Genomic DNA, 16,656 nt, shown 5'->3' with positions numbered 1-16,656 from the left:
CAAACTTCCTTTCACCCTAGGCCGAGGTTACCAGCTGGCAGAGCAGTCCCAATTCACTTCAGTGGCTACTTCCTCCCCATTATTTTTCTTTCATGCTGTTTTTGTTTGTTTCTGCTTTTTGTAAAGTTATATTTGTGTTACAGATCTATTAGGCTAAAAAAGAAACCTGATAAAGGTATGAATGTTGATGTATGAAAACAGTAACATAAGCTTGTTATCTTAGCTGCTTTTAAGTGTGTTTGGTTATATAAGTATAGTAACCTTTCTTACCTTGCAGAACTGGAACTCTGTATTCATACCCACACTCTCCCCTGCTTCACAACCCTGGCAACCACGTCTTACTTTCTATCTCTGTGAATTAGAGTATGTGCACCCTCATCCCTTGTAATGAGGGGATGGAGCCGGGCAATACTCCCCAACTGAATCACAGACCCATCTCCTAACATGTGACAACCTTTGTTTCTACAAAGCAAGATCCCTCTATTATAAAGCATTACAATGGGAATTAAATACTGCATTGCTAATGGTACCTAAATAAGGATGTAATAAGCACAGAGTTTTGAACCCTTTCTGCTTCTCTCTCTTCTTTTTGCTATTTTCTTCTGGTGTGGTGTACGTGTATCTTCTTTTCTTTTCAAAAAGGGTCTCGTACTGTAGCTCATGCTGGCCTGCAACAACTCACTAGGCAGTCCAGGCTAGACTCATACGTAGGACAACCATCTTGCCTCAGCTTCCTAAGTGCTGGAATTACAGGGATGAGCCAGCACATGCAGTTTCCTAGCTCCTGTTTTTATCTTCAAAGAATACTGGTTGGCATTTGGCAAGTTTCTGTAATGTGCTGAATATAGTAATTCCATTCAACAGGAGAAGAACTGAGGTCCAGAGCCCTACCTCAGGCACACTGGACTAATAAGGAATCAAATCTCAGGCAAATCTCATCTGTCAGTCAAGTGCTTTCTTCCTAAATAAAAATCCAGTCTTCAATTTCTAGCAAGCGTCAGTAACTACAGACATTATACATAACAGAAGAGTGCTAAATAGTTAACAGACTTTTCAAAAAAGTATTTCCATCTACCTCACTATTATGTGAATCTATCTGCCTAGCGGATTTCATTTTTTAATAATTTTATTTTTATGTGAAAGTTTTGCCCACATGCATGTCTGTGCACTGTGTGTGTGTGTGTGTGTGTGTGTGTGTGTACACGCACACACACACCTAATGCCTGCAGAAGCCAGAAGAGGGCACTGGATCCACTGGAAGTAGAATGACAGAGGGCTGGGAGCCACTATGTGGGCACTGGGAACCAAAGCTAGATTCTCTTGAAAGAGCTGCCAGGGCTGAGCATCAAGCCCTGCCCAACACTTTTTACCACTGAATGGTCAATAATCTCCCATTCTACATAAACTAGAAAAATCAAACGATTTTACTGATCCAAACCAGTAATTTTACCTTTAAATGTTCTATGACATATTAGCCTGATAAAACCATAACAACCTTTCCCTTCTCCAGAGCATCAGGAGGAAGTGGTAGGCAGTGCTGCCCTTTAAAATGGAGAGGCTGCTCAGGGCTTAGCTGGTTTGGGGTGTGAGAGGGAAGGACGAGTGGGGATGGGGGAGGAAATGTTATGGATCTTTATGCTTCTGGCTTAATAATAGATAGAATATGTTATTATCATGTGCAAATAGGCCCCAGCTCAATATATATAATTTTCTAAGTTGTGTCACAATGCTTCAAAAATGTTTAATGTTGAACACATAACCTCTTCACTTTTAGGGAGAACTGACCAACAGAAAGTACTATTTTTAGGGAATAAGTTCTTATTTAGGTATGCAGCTCATTTCAAGAAACTGGTAAAAATTTCAAGATGTAAGAAAAACTAAGGGTCTCCTTTCTGCATTCCTTTATTGGCAGAGAGAGTAAGAGTTGTAGGTGACTGTTAATTTGGAAACCACAGTGGCACATTAGAATTTTCAACATTTTTTTTTCTTATTATAAAACAGCAGTTCTCAGCCTGTGGGTCACGACCCCATTTTTGGGACTGAACGACCCTTTTACAAGAGTCACCTAAGACCATTGGAAAATACAGATATTTACATTACGATTCATAACAGTAGCAAAATTACAGTTACGAAGTAGCAATGAAAACACTTTATGGTTGGGGTCAGCACAACATGAGGAACTGTGTTAAAGGGTCACAGCATTAGGAAGGTTGAGAACCACTGTTATAAAGTAAAAGACTCCCGTGTCATCACAATGACCAAGCATTCATCTACCATGCACAAGGCTCCAGGGTCAAGTCTTAACATTACAAAACACCCCGCAAACCTCTACTTAGTGAGCAGCCAGACAGGAGAGGAGAATGGACCTGTGCTTGGTAGTGGCACTGGGCCAGGCTGGCATCTTACCAACTGAGGATCTGGAGGAAGAAGACTATGTCTATTCCACTTACTCTTTCTGCCTGGATTCAGCAACTGTCTGTATGTGTGGTACCCAGTACTTTATAAAAAAATAAAACACAAGTTTTCATCAACCTAAGAATACTAGCAAGAGTTTGATTTCTGTGCGCATTATTATTCTGATATTACCACCAGGTCTCACAAGTTGTCAAAAGAGAATAACCCACAGCAGGACAGCACCCACAGCATTTCCCTACGATGGGGAGGACTCACTGTTAAGGAGGCAATCCCTTTGTGGTAGAATTTCAAAGACTCAGCAATGCAACCAAGCGCTGAACTGAAGCTCTCCTCCTGCAGCCCGGTCAGACACTGCTCGGCGTGTGAGAACTCCTTCAGACTGTTCAGCCAGAAGTAGAGGTGCTCGGACGCAACCTGAGTCAGCAAGCTCTGGTAGAGCTCCCGCGCCATGTCATGGTTGCCCTGAGAGAGGAGGCGGCCAGAGGTAAGGCTCTACATTCGAAACTGTTACTACAGCAAGTAGAAGACAAACTCAGAACAAGCCCGAATATCACGTCTCAGATTAGGTAATTCCTTGAGATAGTCTAAATATTTATTTATGACATAATGCCTCAAGTTCTTTACAAAATAAAACAGTTCCAATGAGAAAATAAATGAAGTGAATTGTAATTCAAGTCTAGAATGTTAGTCTAAAATACAGAAAATGTAAGTACTTGTGTGTCATTTTGCAGGAGCTAGTTAGGGAGGTGAAAGGAACTCTAGGGTGGAGGGGGAATGCCATCCAATGACTTGGAGGCAGAGATGCCTAAGACCCTGCTGTGTCAGCACCAACACGCCATGCCATTACACTGAGCAGTCTGGCCAATAGTGTTCCTCCCTTCGGAAGATGGCAGGAAACAGAGTACCTGCTTCAACCACCACAGCCATGCTCCTCACTCTGTTCTCTGCACTTTCAGCCCTAGGTTTCTGGACCAACTACGATTTGTATTTCTTAAAACAACTCAATGATCAGGTTGGAGAAAGAATGGGAAGAAAAATGTGTGCTGATAAGTAAGGCCAGAAACAGCAGGGGGAGTAGCCCTGGGTACCACAACCTACAGCAAAGTATAGTGAGTCTAACAATCTCCAAACAGTGTGCACCGCCATGGACTTACTGAAAAGTTGAATACAACAGGCCACTGCTTATGAGGAAAGTTAGGTTAGGTCCTTTCTTTTGGCATCCTAAGAGCCTATGAGTAACAGGCACTTCCTGAGAATGGCCCCATGGGCTCATATGTTTGAACACTTGGTCCCTAGGGAGTGAAACTGTTTGAAGAGATTGCGAGAGTTAGGTGTTGGGGTAGATGTGTTACTGGGGGTGGGCTCTGAGGTTTCAAAAGTCATGCCAGGCTCAGGGTCTCTCTGCCTGAGGAGCAGGATATAAAGCTCTCAGCTACTTCTTCAGCACCTTCCTGCCTGCAGCCACACCTCCTGCAATGATGATAATGAACCAATCCCCTGAAACTGTCAACAAGCCCCCAATCCAATGCTTTTTTTTGTAAGAGTTGCCTTGGTCATAGTGTCTCTTCACAGCAGTAGAACAGTGACTAAGACATCTTACTTTGGGTTCTGACTAATAACGACCACATCATTTAAGGTACATGCTCTGACATCCCACCAAGCACCATCATTCAGAAGGGAAGCCCATACCATTCTGGAAGCCTGCCTGGCAATCCGGTATACCGTCCACCCACTGGAGACGCTTTCAAGCTGCTGCTTGATTACTGCCTTTACTTCCGCAGACAGTGCTTTCTGGCTGGCTACAAAAATCACAGTAGCCAAGCTTACCTAACAGAAAACAAGACAGACATGTAACTTTACTCAAAGACAAAGATAAAAATTAGAGATCAAAACACAATAGAATTTAGGGCCAATGACATGGCTCAGGAGGTAAACATGCCTGCTGCCACGCCTGATGCCCTGAGTTCAATACCTCAGACCTACACGGTGGAAGGAAAGAAGTGACTTGAAGTGACTTTGGAGAGCTGCCCTCAGACCTCCCATGTGCAACATGCACACCTACACAAAGTAACTGAGTAAGCACAATAAAAAGGAACAAAATGGGTTTTCTGTTGACATTATTTCATTTATCATGTTTAAGTCATTAAGCAACTTATTCCATTAATTCAGATCACTATTTATAAAGTAAGTAATTAGAAAAAGATGCTCACCACTAAAAACAAATAAATTATGATATGATCACACAGTGAGATATTGTCAGTGAAATGCATAGAGATCACTAAAAATTACTAGCAAGACAGGCAAACCATGAAAGCTGAATTGTAGCATAAGGTTTACACAGAGTTAAGATATGCAAAGCAAAGCATCTATCACTTAGGGGTACATACTGAGGTTATCAAAGCACAGTGCACAAAGAAAGACAGTTGTTTCCCCTGGGAGGAGGAGGAGGAGTTAACATGGGGAGTGAGACAGTTGACTTTAACTGTCAATTTGACTATTCAGAATCCCCATGTGTGCTGGATGGTTTTATGTCAACTTGATACAAGGTAAAGTCATCTGAGAAGAGGGAACCACAAGTGGCCAAGGCATTCTGCAGCGTGAGAGACCTTAGAACACTCAACCCTAAATGGGACGTCTCCTTCAAATCCCTCCCCTTAGGGCTCAGCGTACCCTCAGAAGAGAAGGCAGAAGTGTAAGAGCCAGAGGGGATGGAGGACACCCAGGAACCAAGGCCTTCTAAGTCAGCATGATCAAAGCTCATATGCACCCAGAGACTGAGGAAGCATGCACAGGACCTCAGGGGTTTGCACATGTCCTCTACATATATATCATGGCTTCCAGTCTAGTGTTTTTATGCGATTCCTGAGTGTTTGAACAAGTGGGTCTCTGATTCTTATGTCTTCTCTTGGGCTCTTTTGCTTCTACTTGTCTGTCCTGTCCAACTCCAATGTGTTAGTTTTTATCATATCACATCACATCATATCATTATCCCTTAGAAGCCTGTTTATTTTCTAATGAGAGACAAAGGGAGTGGATCTGGGTGGGAGCAGCATTGGGGAAGGAACTAGGAAGAGTAGAGGGAGGGGAAAACAAACAATATTACACGATAACAAAAACAAAAACAAAAACAAACTTGGCTAAATGCTTCTTTGTATCATTGGTCCCTGTTGTGGTCACTGTATGATGTCACTCCCATGACCACTGCCACTGAGTTCTCAGGATAACCATTAGTGACAGCACATGGTGAAGTGGATGTCCATAGAGGCTTGAGTTAGTCAGTTCCTTCTGCTTTCCCCACACCCTACCTGATAGCTTTTCATGGACTGTACAACAATGCTCAGCCTTGGAGACTGCCACTGCCTCTGTTCCTCCCTAACTCCTCCATCTTGGTATCAAGACATAAAAGCTTGAATTGAGTGACGAGCAGCTAGAGAGGTCCTGGAATGGAAAACTAATCTGGTTGAGTTTATGTTCACTAATGAATTTTAAACATTCTCTAAGTTCACAATGGTGTTTTTGTTTGTTTGTATGCAGCTGACGTTACCTTTGAACTCCTAACACTTCAGCCCTCCACCTCCCAAAGTGCTAGGATTATGAGTTCCTACCATGCCCAGCTAAGTAAGTTGTCTTAAACCTAAACTAGATGTGGCTTCTAAAGCAAATGAAAGTACAGGCTCATTGTCTCTTTTTGAAATGCTTGTGACCAAATGAGCTTCAGATACTGGGAATTTCAGCACTGACTTTGCTAACTGAATGTCCTTACTCAGAGATCCAATGCTGCTTACACATTTTAGGCTTCTGGGCAGCTCAGGTACTAGATTCCTAAACTGAGCAGGTTGGTTCAACTTGTAGGAAAAGCTCCTGGCAGTTGGATGCAGTAACTCACAACTGTATTCCCTGTCAGCATTTGTGAGCTTGAGGCCAGAGAACTGTCATGAGTTCAAGACCTGCCTGGGCTACAGTCAGACCCTGTCTCCAAAGAAAACAAACAAACAAACAAATAAGAGCTACTGGGACTGTTTTATTTGTAAATTTTTTTGTGGTCTGTGATAGAAACCAGGGCCTTCCATAAGCTGGGCAAGCACGGCACCACTGTACTGTCTCCCGAGTCCTAGTGACTACTTTAACCTGCCATTTGCTTTTCAACTAAAGTCCAACAGTAGTGCTGGTATTCTTAGGTTCCCAGCAGACTGGCTCCTAGTCATTAAAAGCAGTTCCTTACCAGAAGTTCCTGTTGCTTGTCTGTAGCTGATCGTCCAATCAGCTTGTAGAGCTCCACGAGGTCACCAAGCATTCCATCACCGAGGACGGGCAGCTGCATGGCAATGGCTGCCAGGCAGTGGCACATGAGGATCCGGGCAGTGTCCTGAGAACTGTGCAGCTGAGTCAGCAGAGTGTCAACCACTGACCGGCTCAAATGGGGCCGGCCCTTGGCCAGCTTCACCATACAGTTGAGAGCAATCTGCACACCAAAGAAAAAACACACTGGCTATTAACTGAGCCTATTAGTAGAGTGACTGCCTAGCACCATCACAGATACTTCATGTGTGATTTCAACAGTGGTCTCATCTCACGTTTTATGAACTTTAAATATATTTTAATGGTTTCTGTACTTAAGAAATATGAAAATTTCTAGGCACCATGGCACACACCTTAAATCCCAGTAAGCATAAGGTAGAAGCAAGCAGATCTCAGTATGTTTAAGATTGGCTTGAACTACATAATGAGTTCCAGGACAGCCAGGACTATACAGAAAGACCTTGTCTCAAAACAACAACAACAAACCAAACAATCTTTTTAAAAAGACAGAATCTTACTATGTAGTTTAGCTGGCTTAGAACTTACTCTGTAAGGCCAGCCTCAAACTCATAGTGTAGGGAAAGGGGAACCCTCATTCACGTTGGTGGGGTTGCAAACTGGTCCAGCCACTGAAATCGGTGTGGAAAACTCTCAAAAAGCTAAAAATAAATCTATCATATGACTCAGTTATACCACCCCCTGGCACATGCCTGAAGGACTCAATACCCTACTCCTCAGATATTTTCTCAGCCATATTCATTTCTTCTCTAGTCACAAGAGCTGAGAAATGGATAATAAAAATGTGGTACATATACACTACAAAGTACTATTCAGCTGTAAAGAATAATGAAATCTTGAACTTTGCAGGTAAATGGCTAGAACTAGAAAAGACCATATTCAGTGAAGTAACTGAGAGCCATAAAGACAAACACTGCATGTTCTCTCTCATCTGAGGCTCCTAGCTCCAAATCTTCAGATTGAGTACATACTCTGGGGAAACCATAGAGAAGAATAGCAGGGTACAAGTGATCTGATCAAGGATAGGAAATTTCAGGAAATCCTGAAATAGGAAAAACAGGGAGTGGGGGGCTCTGGTCAGAGAGAAGGGAGATACAGAAGAGAGAAGAGTTAAAGTAACAGGCTCCCCAGGGAAAAGCACACCAACTGGTTACCCAGTAACAAATGGCCAACCCTGAAAAGATACATACAAGTAACACTATATAGAGGGAGCAGATCACATTTATATATTTAAGAATATATATGTATACACATATATGCATGCAACAACAATGAAAATAGGCCATGTTAACTATCCACCTAAATAAAACAAAACAAAAAAACCTATAATACATGTAAGTGTGTACAAATATACACAGCTTAAATTAAATTTCTTAACTTGGCTGACAATACGCCTCCAAGAGCCAAAGACTATCTAACAAAACCCCAACACCAGGAACAAGAAATCCTCTTTTGAGCTGATGGTCAGGGCTGTCCAAGAAACTCCCAAATGACCTTGGCTGCATCCTGGAGGTGGAAGGTAAGTCCTATTGCTGAAGACACCATGCATCTCAGACACAGGGCCCAGAGGCCCCTGAGCTGGAGCTGACCTGAAAGCCTCCTCTCCTGAGAACTAGCTTTCATGGTATCAGAAGGAACCAGGCAAACTTCCAAAGTAGGGAAGCAACCAACAGTACTCCTCAGCTGCGACACCTATGAACCACAGCAACAACCAACGTGTACGATACACTTAGGGCGCAACAGTGGTGCGCTCACCTTTTCAGTACCAGTGGTTCTCTAGTTAAACGTGAGATCCTCTCAACAAGATCACGCCTGCCACTGGAACCTAGCTAACTACCCAGAGCTAGTGAAGTCATGTGTCTTGGAGGAGAACCTATAACCACCACTTTACTAACTTCTCTTTATAACAGAAAAAAAATAACAAAACAAAACAAAACACCCATCAAAATGCAGAGTTGTAGAGCCCAGCCTCAATGGATACATCTACAACTACCATACCTAAAGCTCAGAGAACACTGTGGAAGAGGGGCAGAATAAGAGTTAAGTGCCAGAGGATCAGGGAGTTGCTATGGGAATATTGTCTCCTAAAAATGTCAGAAACTACACCCATGAAGTCTCACCAACATGCCTGCCTAAACATGACCTGAACAAGGACAACAAGAACAGACATGCTCACATGAACAGGGAAAGCCCAGGAGGCCTCAACCATACACAAAAAATTACAGGCACTTAAGGAAGGCTGAGCGTGGGAGAAACAGTCTTCCTCAGAGAAGAGCATACCAATTGGTTACCCAACACCAAATGGTCAGTCTTGAAAAGATATATACAAGTAACATTATCATGCATGCAACAACAATTAATGAAAAATAGAGGCCAGAAATTTGAAAGAGAATAAAGAGGGGTATACAGAAGGGTTTGGAGGGAGGAAAGGGAAGGGAGAAATAATGTAATTATATTATAATCTCAAAAAAAAATAGTAACAACAATATAGACAGAGCTGTACTATGTAGTCTGGGTGGGTTAGAACTTACTCAATAGCACAGGCCAGTCACAAACTCGTAATAATCCTCCTGTCTCTGTCCTTCCCCAACCAGTGCTGGAAATGCCAGGCTGAAGGTGAAAATTCTTTTTTTTAAAAAATCCTTTCTTTTCATGTGTATATGTGTACAAGTGTGCCTGAGGCTGACTAGGGATCTTCCTCAATGGCTCTTCCACCTACTCTTTGAGGCAGGGTCTCTCAATCAAACCCAGAGCTTACTGATACAGCTACTTTGCCAGCTTGCTACAGGGATCCTCTATTTCCATCTTTTAGTCTGGAATTACAGGTGGGCCACCACATCCACCTGGCATTCAGATGAGTTCTGGGGATCCAAATTCTTGCTTGCACAACAAACACTTTAACTGCTAAGCCATCTCCCCAGGCCCTAAAGGTGAAAATTCTTAAAGGTACTAAAACTTCTATTCTCTGGAAATTAATAAATACTTAGACATTAATGGGTAGTAATTTCATCCAGTTTTTATTTCATGGTGTTATCAGGGTTTATCTCTGATTAGAACTTGTAAGAGAGCTGGAGTTCTGCCTGTCTATATTGCCAATGACTACCATAGGAGTCCACAGCAACTTAATGAGCACAAACAGCTCACAACAAAACGCACCAAGTCTCAGGTTCCTATCGTGTCTTCCTTTTGGGATATCACCAGTCAAACAGCCAGTTTTCAAGCTAGGCACGGCACTACATGTTAGTAATTCCAAGACTCTGGAGGGCAGGGGTGGGAGAATTGTTTCAAATTCAAGGTAATCCTGGGCTACATACAGAGTAAGTTGCAGATCAGCCTGAGCCACAGAGTGGCTTTTTTTTTCCCCCCCCCCAAGATAGGGTTTCTCTGTGTAGCACTGGCTATCCTGGAACTCACTCTGTAGACCAGGCTGGCCTCAAACTTAGAGATCCACCTGCCTCTGCCTCTCAAGTACCACCACCAGGCCATAGTGACAATTTTGTTTGTTTTTGTTTTTTTGAGACAGGGTTTCTCCTTGTAACAGTTCTGACTGTCTTGGAACTTGCTTTGTAGAGCAGGATGGCCTCAAGATCCACTTGCCTCTGCCTCCTAAATGCTACCACCACCAGGCTAATAGTGACAATTTTTAAAGTGAACGTCAAAGGCAAATGTTTAAGGCAGGGGATGACAACTATTGCCTGGGTTAAGTCTAGGTCCCACTTGTACTAGAGCAGTGACACCCTCCCCTCCACCTCCGTTCTGTCATGCTGCCTCTGCTATGGAAACGGGCCGTCTGTGAAGTGAGGTCGTCTTCACCTTCACAGTGGACTGAGCACCTGGACTGTCATCCTGACTACAAAGCACCAGAAGGGATTCCAGGCCGAAGACAGCATCCTGCTCCAGTGACAAGAGATCTGGAAGAAAACATTAAGGTTCAGGGTGATCAGGAGAGGATTAACACACACAAACACAGAGAGAAAGATACATCAAGTCTAACACAGGAGAGACAGATGTAAACGTAACGTTGCTGGAAAGGGGAATGAATGATCAAAACATGAATACCCTGTATGAAAAATTTAAAAAATAATTTTATAAAAGCACATGCAACAGTTCCCAAAATATAAAGATTATCTTCAGGTACCTTCTTTAACTCCACCACATTACTGAAGACTATAAAATATTCACATTAAATCACCAGGTAAAGTCATGAAGTGATACATAAATGAAGTGACACTGAAATATCACCAGCAGCTCAGCTAAGGAAAACACTAGGACAGACAGAGCAGCAGGTGCACTAGCCCCAAGAGGCAAGCCCTGGTGCATCCTGCAGCTGCAGCACTGCACTGCCCAATGCCTGAAGGTCCCTGGGGCTGTAAACACGACAAGTGACTTAGGTCACTAAGAACATCCTGCAGTTTCCCATACCACATGCAAGAAATGCTTTTACAGACTCAAGTATTCAAACCAATCAAATGTGTGAGAATGCTTCCCAAGTTACTGTGGGACCTTGGCAAACAGTGTGAAGAAACACTGGAACTAGGAGCACACAGTGCTGAGGCAGGAGGAGGAATGTTGAGCTCGCGGCCCCCATAAAGGTCAATATGAGCACTGAGGCACATTTACTGTTCAAAATGTACTTGCCATTCTTGAATGCAGGCATAAAAAATTTCTAGTCTTAAAGTTAAAAAGATGTCAGGAAGACAATAAAATATATCCTCCTTGTTGTGCAAATCAGCTCAATGTTGCATTTACCTAGAGATGAGTTCTATGAAAATGAAATCATGTTCCTGAGAGCTCAACTAAGAGAAAGTACTTGCTACCTGGATAACCTGAGTTAACTTCCAGTTGCTGTGTAGGTGAATATATATCTTATGTAGGCTGTCCCTGTCCCCAGTACCACACACACCACAATGAACAGACGGAGAAAACAGGCAATGCCCCAGAAGACACTTCAACCCCACAGTGCAGTCACAAGCGCTCACACAGATCAGGCTGCTCTAAGACTCTTGCATTAGAATACCACACATCAGTGCACACATGCTAAAAATAATGGAGTGAACAACCCGACCACAGGGCTCTGTCCAAGCCTCAGTAGCCACACAAACTAGTCCTGAGTGCACTTACCTTTCTCTTGACAAGACACGGTTATATTAGTTAGCACTCTCACTCCATGAGCCGCGATGCCCCTGTTGCTATGGTAACAGCACTCTTGGGCTAATTTGACTAAATCGGAAGATCTGGGAGAAGAACCTACATTTCCTAAAGGAGCATAAAAAAGCAACACAGATTACATTTCATTCATATGGTTTAAGAACACAGTCCCTTGGAGGTTCAATTTTCTGTTTTTATGAGAAAATTTCTAGTTAACAGTATTCTCTACCTCAACTCCATTAATAATACAACACTACCATTTTCTTTTCCTTGGTGGGGGTAAAGTAGGGGTATGCCATCCATTTCTCAATGACTGTATTTTAAAATCAATATAGGCCTTTCCCCATAAAAGCATTAATGAAAATTGACTGAGAAACAGTACAAAGCCAAGACAACTCTAGGCTGCATTTCAGGAGCTGATGGATTATCATCCAAATGAATGACAGCACTGTCATCTTCCTGTCAGATAAAGCAAGGTCAAAGAACACTTTGCTTGCTTTTTCTTGCCCCAATTTGCTGGTTTTACCTCAGAAGGTTCACGTGAGAATCCATGACCGTGACCACACAGCTGTCAAGGACTTGGGATTCTGTGACTCAACTCTATTTTTATACAAGAGACCAGTTCAAAGACTTCCAGGAGCCATCATCACAGTCATGAGACCGGTTAACAGATTTCCAAGTCTGATGTAAGTCCTACACTGCAGACATTTTCACTTATAAGGCTGAAGCTCTTGGTTTTAAGTGCAGGAGCCTCAAGGAGAATCGGATCTGTCTTTTCGGCTCCTCTTATGACTCCTGTTCACTTCAGCTGTCTCTCAGCAAGAGGACCTTATTTCTTGACACTGTTGAATATTACAACAGGCATGAGCCAAGACGGTTCCAGACAGTGTAAGACATATAACCACGTACTGATTGGACGTGACAAGACTAGTTAGGTAAAATCCTTGTGTTTTAAAATATTACAAGGCTGAAACTACACAGCCAATTTTCTTCAGAATTATGGAAAATGAACTCCTAGGATGTAGCCATTCTTTTTCTTGTTCACGTGATGTTTTGTAACTTGATATTTTTTCCTCTTAATATTAAAATTTACTATAAGAAAATCTGTGAGAGAGGGAGTTAGAGAAGCCTAGAGGAAACAGAAATCTCTCCAAATCTCATAAGCCAGCATAAACTATTGCTGACTTTTTAGAATACTCCTTATATATCTTTATTTCCCTTTATGCTCATCAATGCAAACTGAATTTTTACACACCATACAGATATGTATATATTGGCCAATATCATGGGTTTTTTTTTTTTTTTTTCGAGACAGGGTTTCTCTGTGTAGCTTTGCTCCTTTCCTGGATCTCGCTCTGTAGACCAGAATGGCCTTGAACTCACAAAGATTCTCCTGCCTCTGCCTCCCAAGTGCTGGGATTAAAGGCGGGCACCACCACCGCCCGGCAATATCATGTTTTTATGGCATAAGGTTTTTTAACTTTTATTTTATTTATTATTATTGGTTTTTTTGAAACAGTCTTCTTATCCCTGGCTGTCCTGAACTCACAGAGATTCCCCTGCCTCTGCCTTCCAAGTGCTGGGGTTAAAGGCATGCACCATCATGCCTGGTGATTTCTTTTTTTAAATTTTAATTATAACTCATTTGAAATAATCTCCTAAGACACAGTCACAGGGTTCTAGAGGCAAGGATGTTAACTGTCAGCTAAAAAAACTAAGAGTAACTGATTTAAAAAGAATAATTTGCTGGGCAAGGGTGGCCCATGCCTTTAATCACAGCACTTGGGAGGCAGAGGCAGGCGGATCTCTGTGAGTTCAAGGCCAGCCTGGTCTACAGAGCGAGATCCAGGAAAGGCACAAAGGTACACAGAGAAACCCTGTCTCAAAAAACCAAACCAAACAAAATAATTTATTGGAAACACGCTGGGTAGCTGATGTACTGTTCATAGAGAAAGCTATGGCACATATTTCACCAGGGTCACATATCAGGCATCCTGCATATCGGACATTTACATTACGATTCATAACAGTAGCAAAATTACAGTTATGAAGTAGCAACAAAAATAATTTTATGGTTGGGGGGTCACCACAACATGAGTAACTCTATTAAAGGGTCGAAGCATTAGGAAGGTTGACAACCACTGGTCTAGACCATTAATGAGGTGGCCTTTGACTAGCCAGTTCTGTCAAGTCTCCAGAGAACTGGAGCCACGAGTGACTTTGGACACACCAGAAATACTAGTGGAATCCAATTAAAACTGTTGAATGATGGAAGAAGAGCAAAGACAACAGTCATAGTTTTAAACCACGAAATCTCGCATACCTTGTTATACAGAACAGGTTAACAGCAAGTAGCTCACGGGATTGCTAGACAGACTGCAACACTAAGGTTAGACTATCGAGAGAGGCCAATAGCAGCCAAGATCAAAGCCCCAAACCCATATGTAATCTACTGACACACTGTGGCCTCATTATTGGTTCTAGGTCACAGTTTATACAGATACCAGAGGGACCAGCTGTGACACACAGCCACCATGGCAGTTCCTTCAAGAAACCAAATGTCTCATGGTCACTGTCTATCACCACAATGGATTCTGCAACACTTAAACTTATTACTAGTTCCCAATTCAGTCTGTTGCGGGAACCATTAGTCCAGACCACATATGGACCCTCACAGCAAAGGAGATGTAGAATATCATGAGAGCAATAGAAACATCATGCTTTCTAGTTCCTGTCAAGACATATGGCAGGAATTCCCTTTACCCAAAAAACTCACGCCATGCAGTCATATAGTCATAAAAGGAACAATTAAGTGTACATTAGAGTTATTTAATTCAGTTCAAATTAATTGACTGGAAAAAGTAGCAACAGAGATGCAACAAAACTTTCATTAAAACAACAAAACACTTTAGCCTTGAGTCTACTGGATAGGCAGTCTCTCCCTAGGTACTAACAAGGCAGCTCTGGTCCAGGGCACACGCTTCTGTTACCATAGGTGCTAGTTGAGATGCCGCATCAAATTAATCATCAGCACACGACAGGTTCCCAAAGGGAAGCCTTGCCTGGCTCACAGCTTTCCAGAGGAACCTGTGACAGGAACACAGGTAAAGGAATCCTCACATTATCTTTGCCTTACCTGGAACTACACTGAAGTAATGTTTGATGGCGATGGTCCCTGATAGCGTGGAAAGAACAGACAGCATCCCTAGTTTCAAGCTATCATAAGGAGTCTGGAGGGCACATTCACAGAGTGCCTGAAATGCAAGGGAAAAATGAACATTAAAATTTAACACATCAACACATACGTATTTGTACACTCTCAAACTTATCTAAGTTGGTTAGCGTTCTCTTTGAAGACATGAAGACCAGCTATAGTGTGGTGCTCGAGAACAGGAAAAAGGACACGGGGAAAATAGAGACCCAGAGAAAGCACAGTGTGGTGGCAGAATGACTTGTTAGCATTAGTTCATTTATCTTTTCCTCCTCCTTTCTGGTTACATTTTCCCAGTGCTGAGGTTAAACTCGGGGTCCAGAATATTCTAAACAAGAGTTCTGCTACTGAGTTCTGACTCCCACTCCATGCTGGCCCATTCCTAACAAATGTACTGCACTAATAATGTGAACTGCCAATAAAGGGGAACTGGGTATGGGTGCTACCTTCTCAATAATTCAGTACATGTGAAACGTGCTGGCTCTGGTTGGTTTGGTCGTTACTCTGCTGACAGCAGCAGCCTGAGGTACTGCACAGACATGGTGCGGGTCTCTCCTTCACTGCACTGAACTAGCAGCATGTGCTCAGAGCACAAGGACTCTACTTCATCCTGGGGAATGTACGCCTGTATCAGGATGACTGTCTTGTTGAATTAAACTAATTCCTAAATTTCAGAAAATAAGCAAAACTTACAAGGAAAAATTAAAAATTTTGGAAATCATAAATGTAGTAAGGTCCCAATAAAACCATTAACAGGATTTGGGGAGGGATGTGATTTAGAACATCTAATTATAAATATTACATGGGAATTTTTTTTTTTTTTTTGAGACAGGGTGCTCAGGCTGGCCTTGAATTCACAGAGATCTGCCTGCCTCTGGGTGCTGGGAGGATTAAAGGCATACACTACCACTTCAGCATGGAAAATAATTTTTTTTTTAAGTTCAGAAAATTTCTGTCAAGAAGTAGATGCAAATACATACTAGAATTTAAAATATGTTAATGACATTTCAAATCAGATGAATCACTTAACTCGAAGGAACAACTGGCCAATCATCTGGACAAAATAAAACTAAATTCTTTTCTTATGGTTAATAAAAAATACAACTATAAAAATTATTAAGAGTCAATGTGATGCCAGGTGTAGTGGCACATGCCTCTAATCCCAGCACTTAGGAGTCAGAAGCAGGTGGATCTTCTGTGAGTTCAAGACCAGCCTGGTCTGCAGAGCTAGTTCCAAGACAACCTGGTCTACACAGTGAGCTCCAGGCCAACCAGGGCTACATAGAGATCCCTCAAAAAATAAAATCAACAAAGAAAGTCAATATGGAGTAGCTGAAGATACAGCTCCGTTGGTAGGGTACATGCTTAGCATACATGAGGCCCAGGGTCCATCCCTAGCAGTACATTAACCGGGTGTGGTGGCATGCACCTGTAATCCCTGCACTTGGGAAGTGGAGGCAGGAGGATCAGAAGTACAGGTCATCCTTGATAAGATCTAGTCCTTTTTAGGACAGCCTGGGTTATGTGAGATCCTGTTGTGACCCCTCCCACCAACAAATAAAACA

The 16,656-nt window shown here is 42.4% G+C and overlaps 1 protein-coding gene across 1 annotated transcript in view; it reads right to left on the bottom strand.

Moving 5' to 3' along the window:
• Nucleotides 1-16,656, bottom strand: part of Ints7 (integrator complex subunit 7) — a 59,011-nt gene that overhangs the window by 13,645 nt on the left and 28,710 nt on the right. Inside the window, exons 8-13 of the mRNA XM_052738020.1 lie at nucleotides 15,017-15,134; nucleotides 11,854-11,988; nucleotides 10,546-10,643; nucleotides 6,638-6,877; nucleotides 4,105-4,242; nucleotides 2,671-2,877 (exon numbers count right to left, since the gene is read on the bottom strand). Coding sequence (XP_052593980.1) covers nucleotides 2,671-2,877; nucleotides 4,105-4,242; nucleotides 6,638-6,877; nucleotides 10,546-10,643; nucleotides 11,854-11,988; nucleotides 15,017-15,134 — 936 coding nt within the window. The remainder of the gene's footprint in view (nucleotides 1-2,670; nucleotides 2,878-4,104; nucleotides 4,243-6,637; nucleotides 6,878-10,545; nucleotides 10,644-11,853; nucleotides 11,989-15,016; nucleotides 15,135-16,656) is intronic.

Source organism: Peromyscus californicus, unplaced genomic scaffold (genome assembly GCF_007827085.1).
Source record: "Peromyscus californicus insignis strain IS unplaced genomic scaffold, ASM782708v3 Scaffold_14__1_contigs__length_90479793_seg_2, whole genome shotgun sequence".
In the NCBI taxonomy this organism is placed as follows: Eukaryota; Metazoa; Chordata; class Mammalia; order Rodentia; family Cricetidae; genus Peromyscus; species Peromyscus californicus.
The sequence above is the reverse complement of the archived record's forward strand: the minus strand, read 5'-3'. Positions and strand labels throughout refer to the sequence as shown.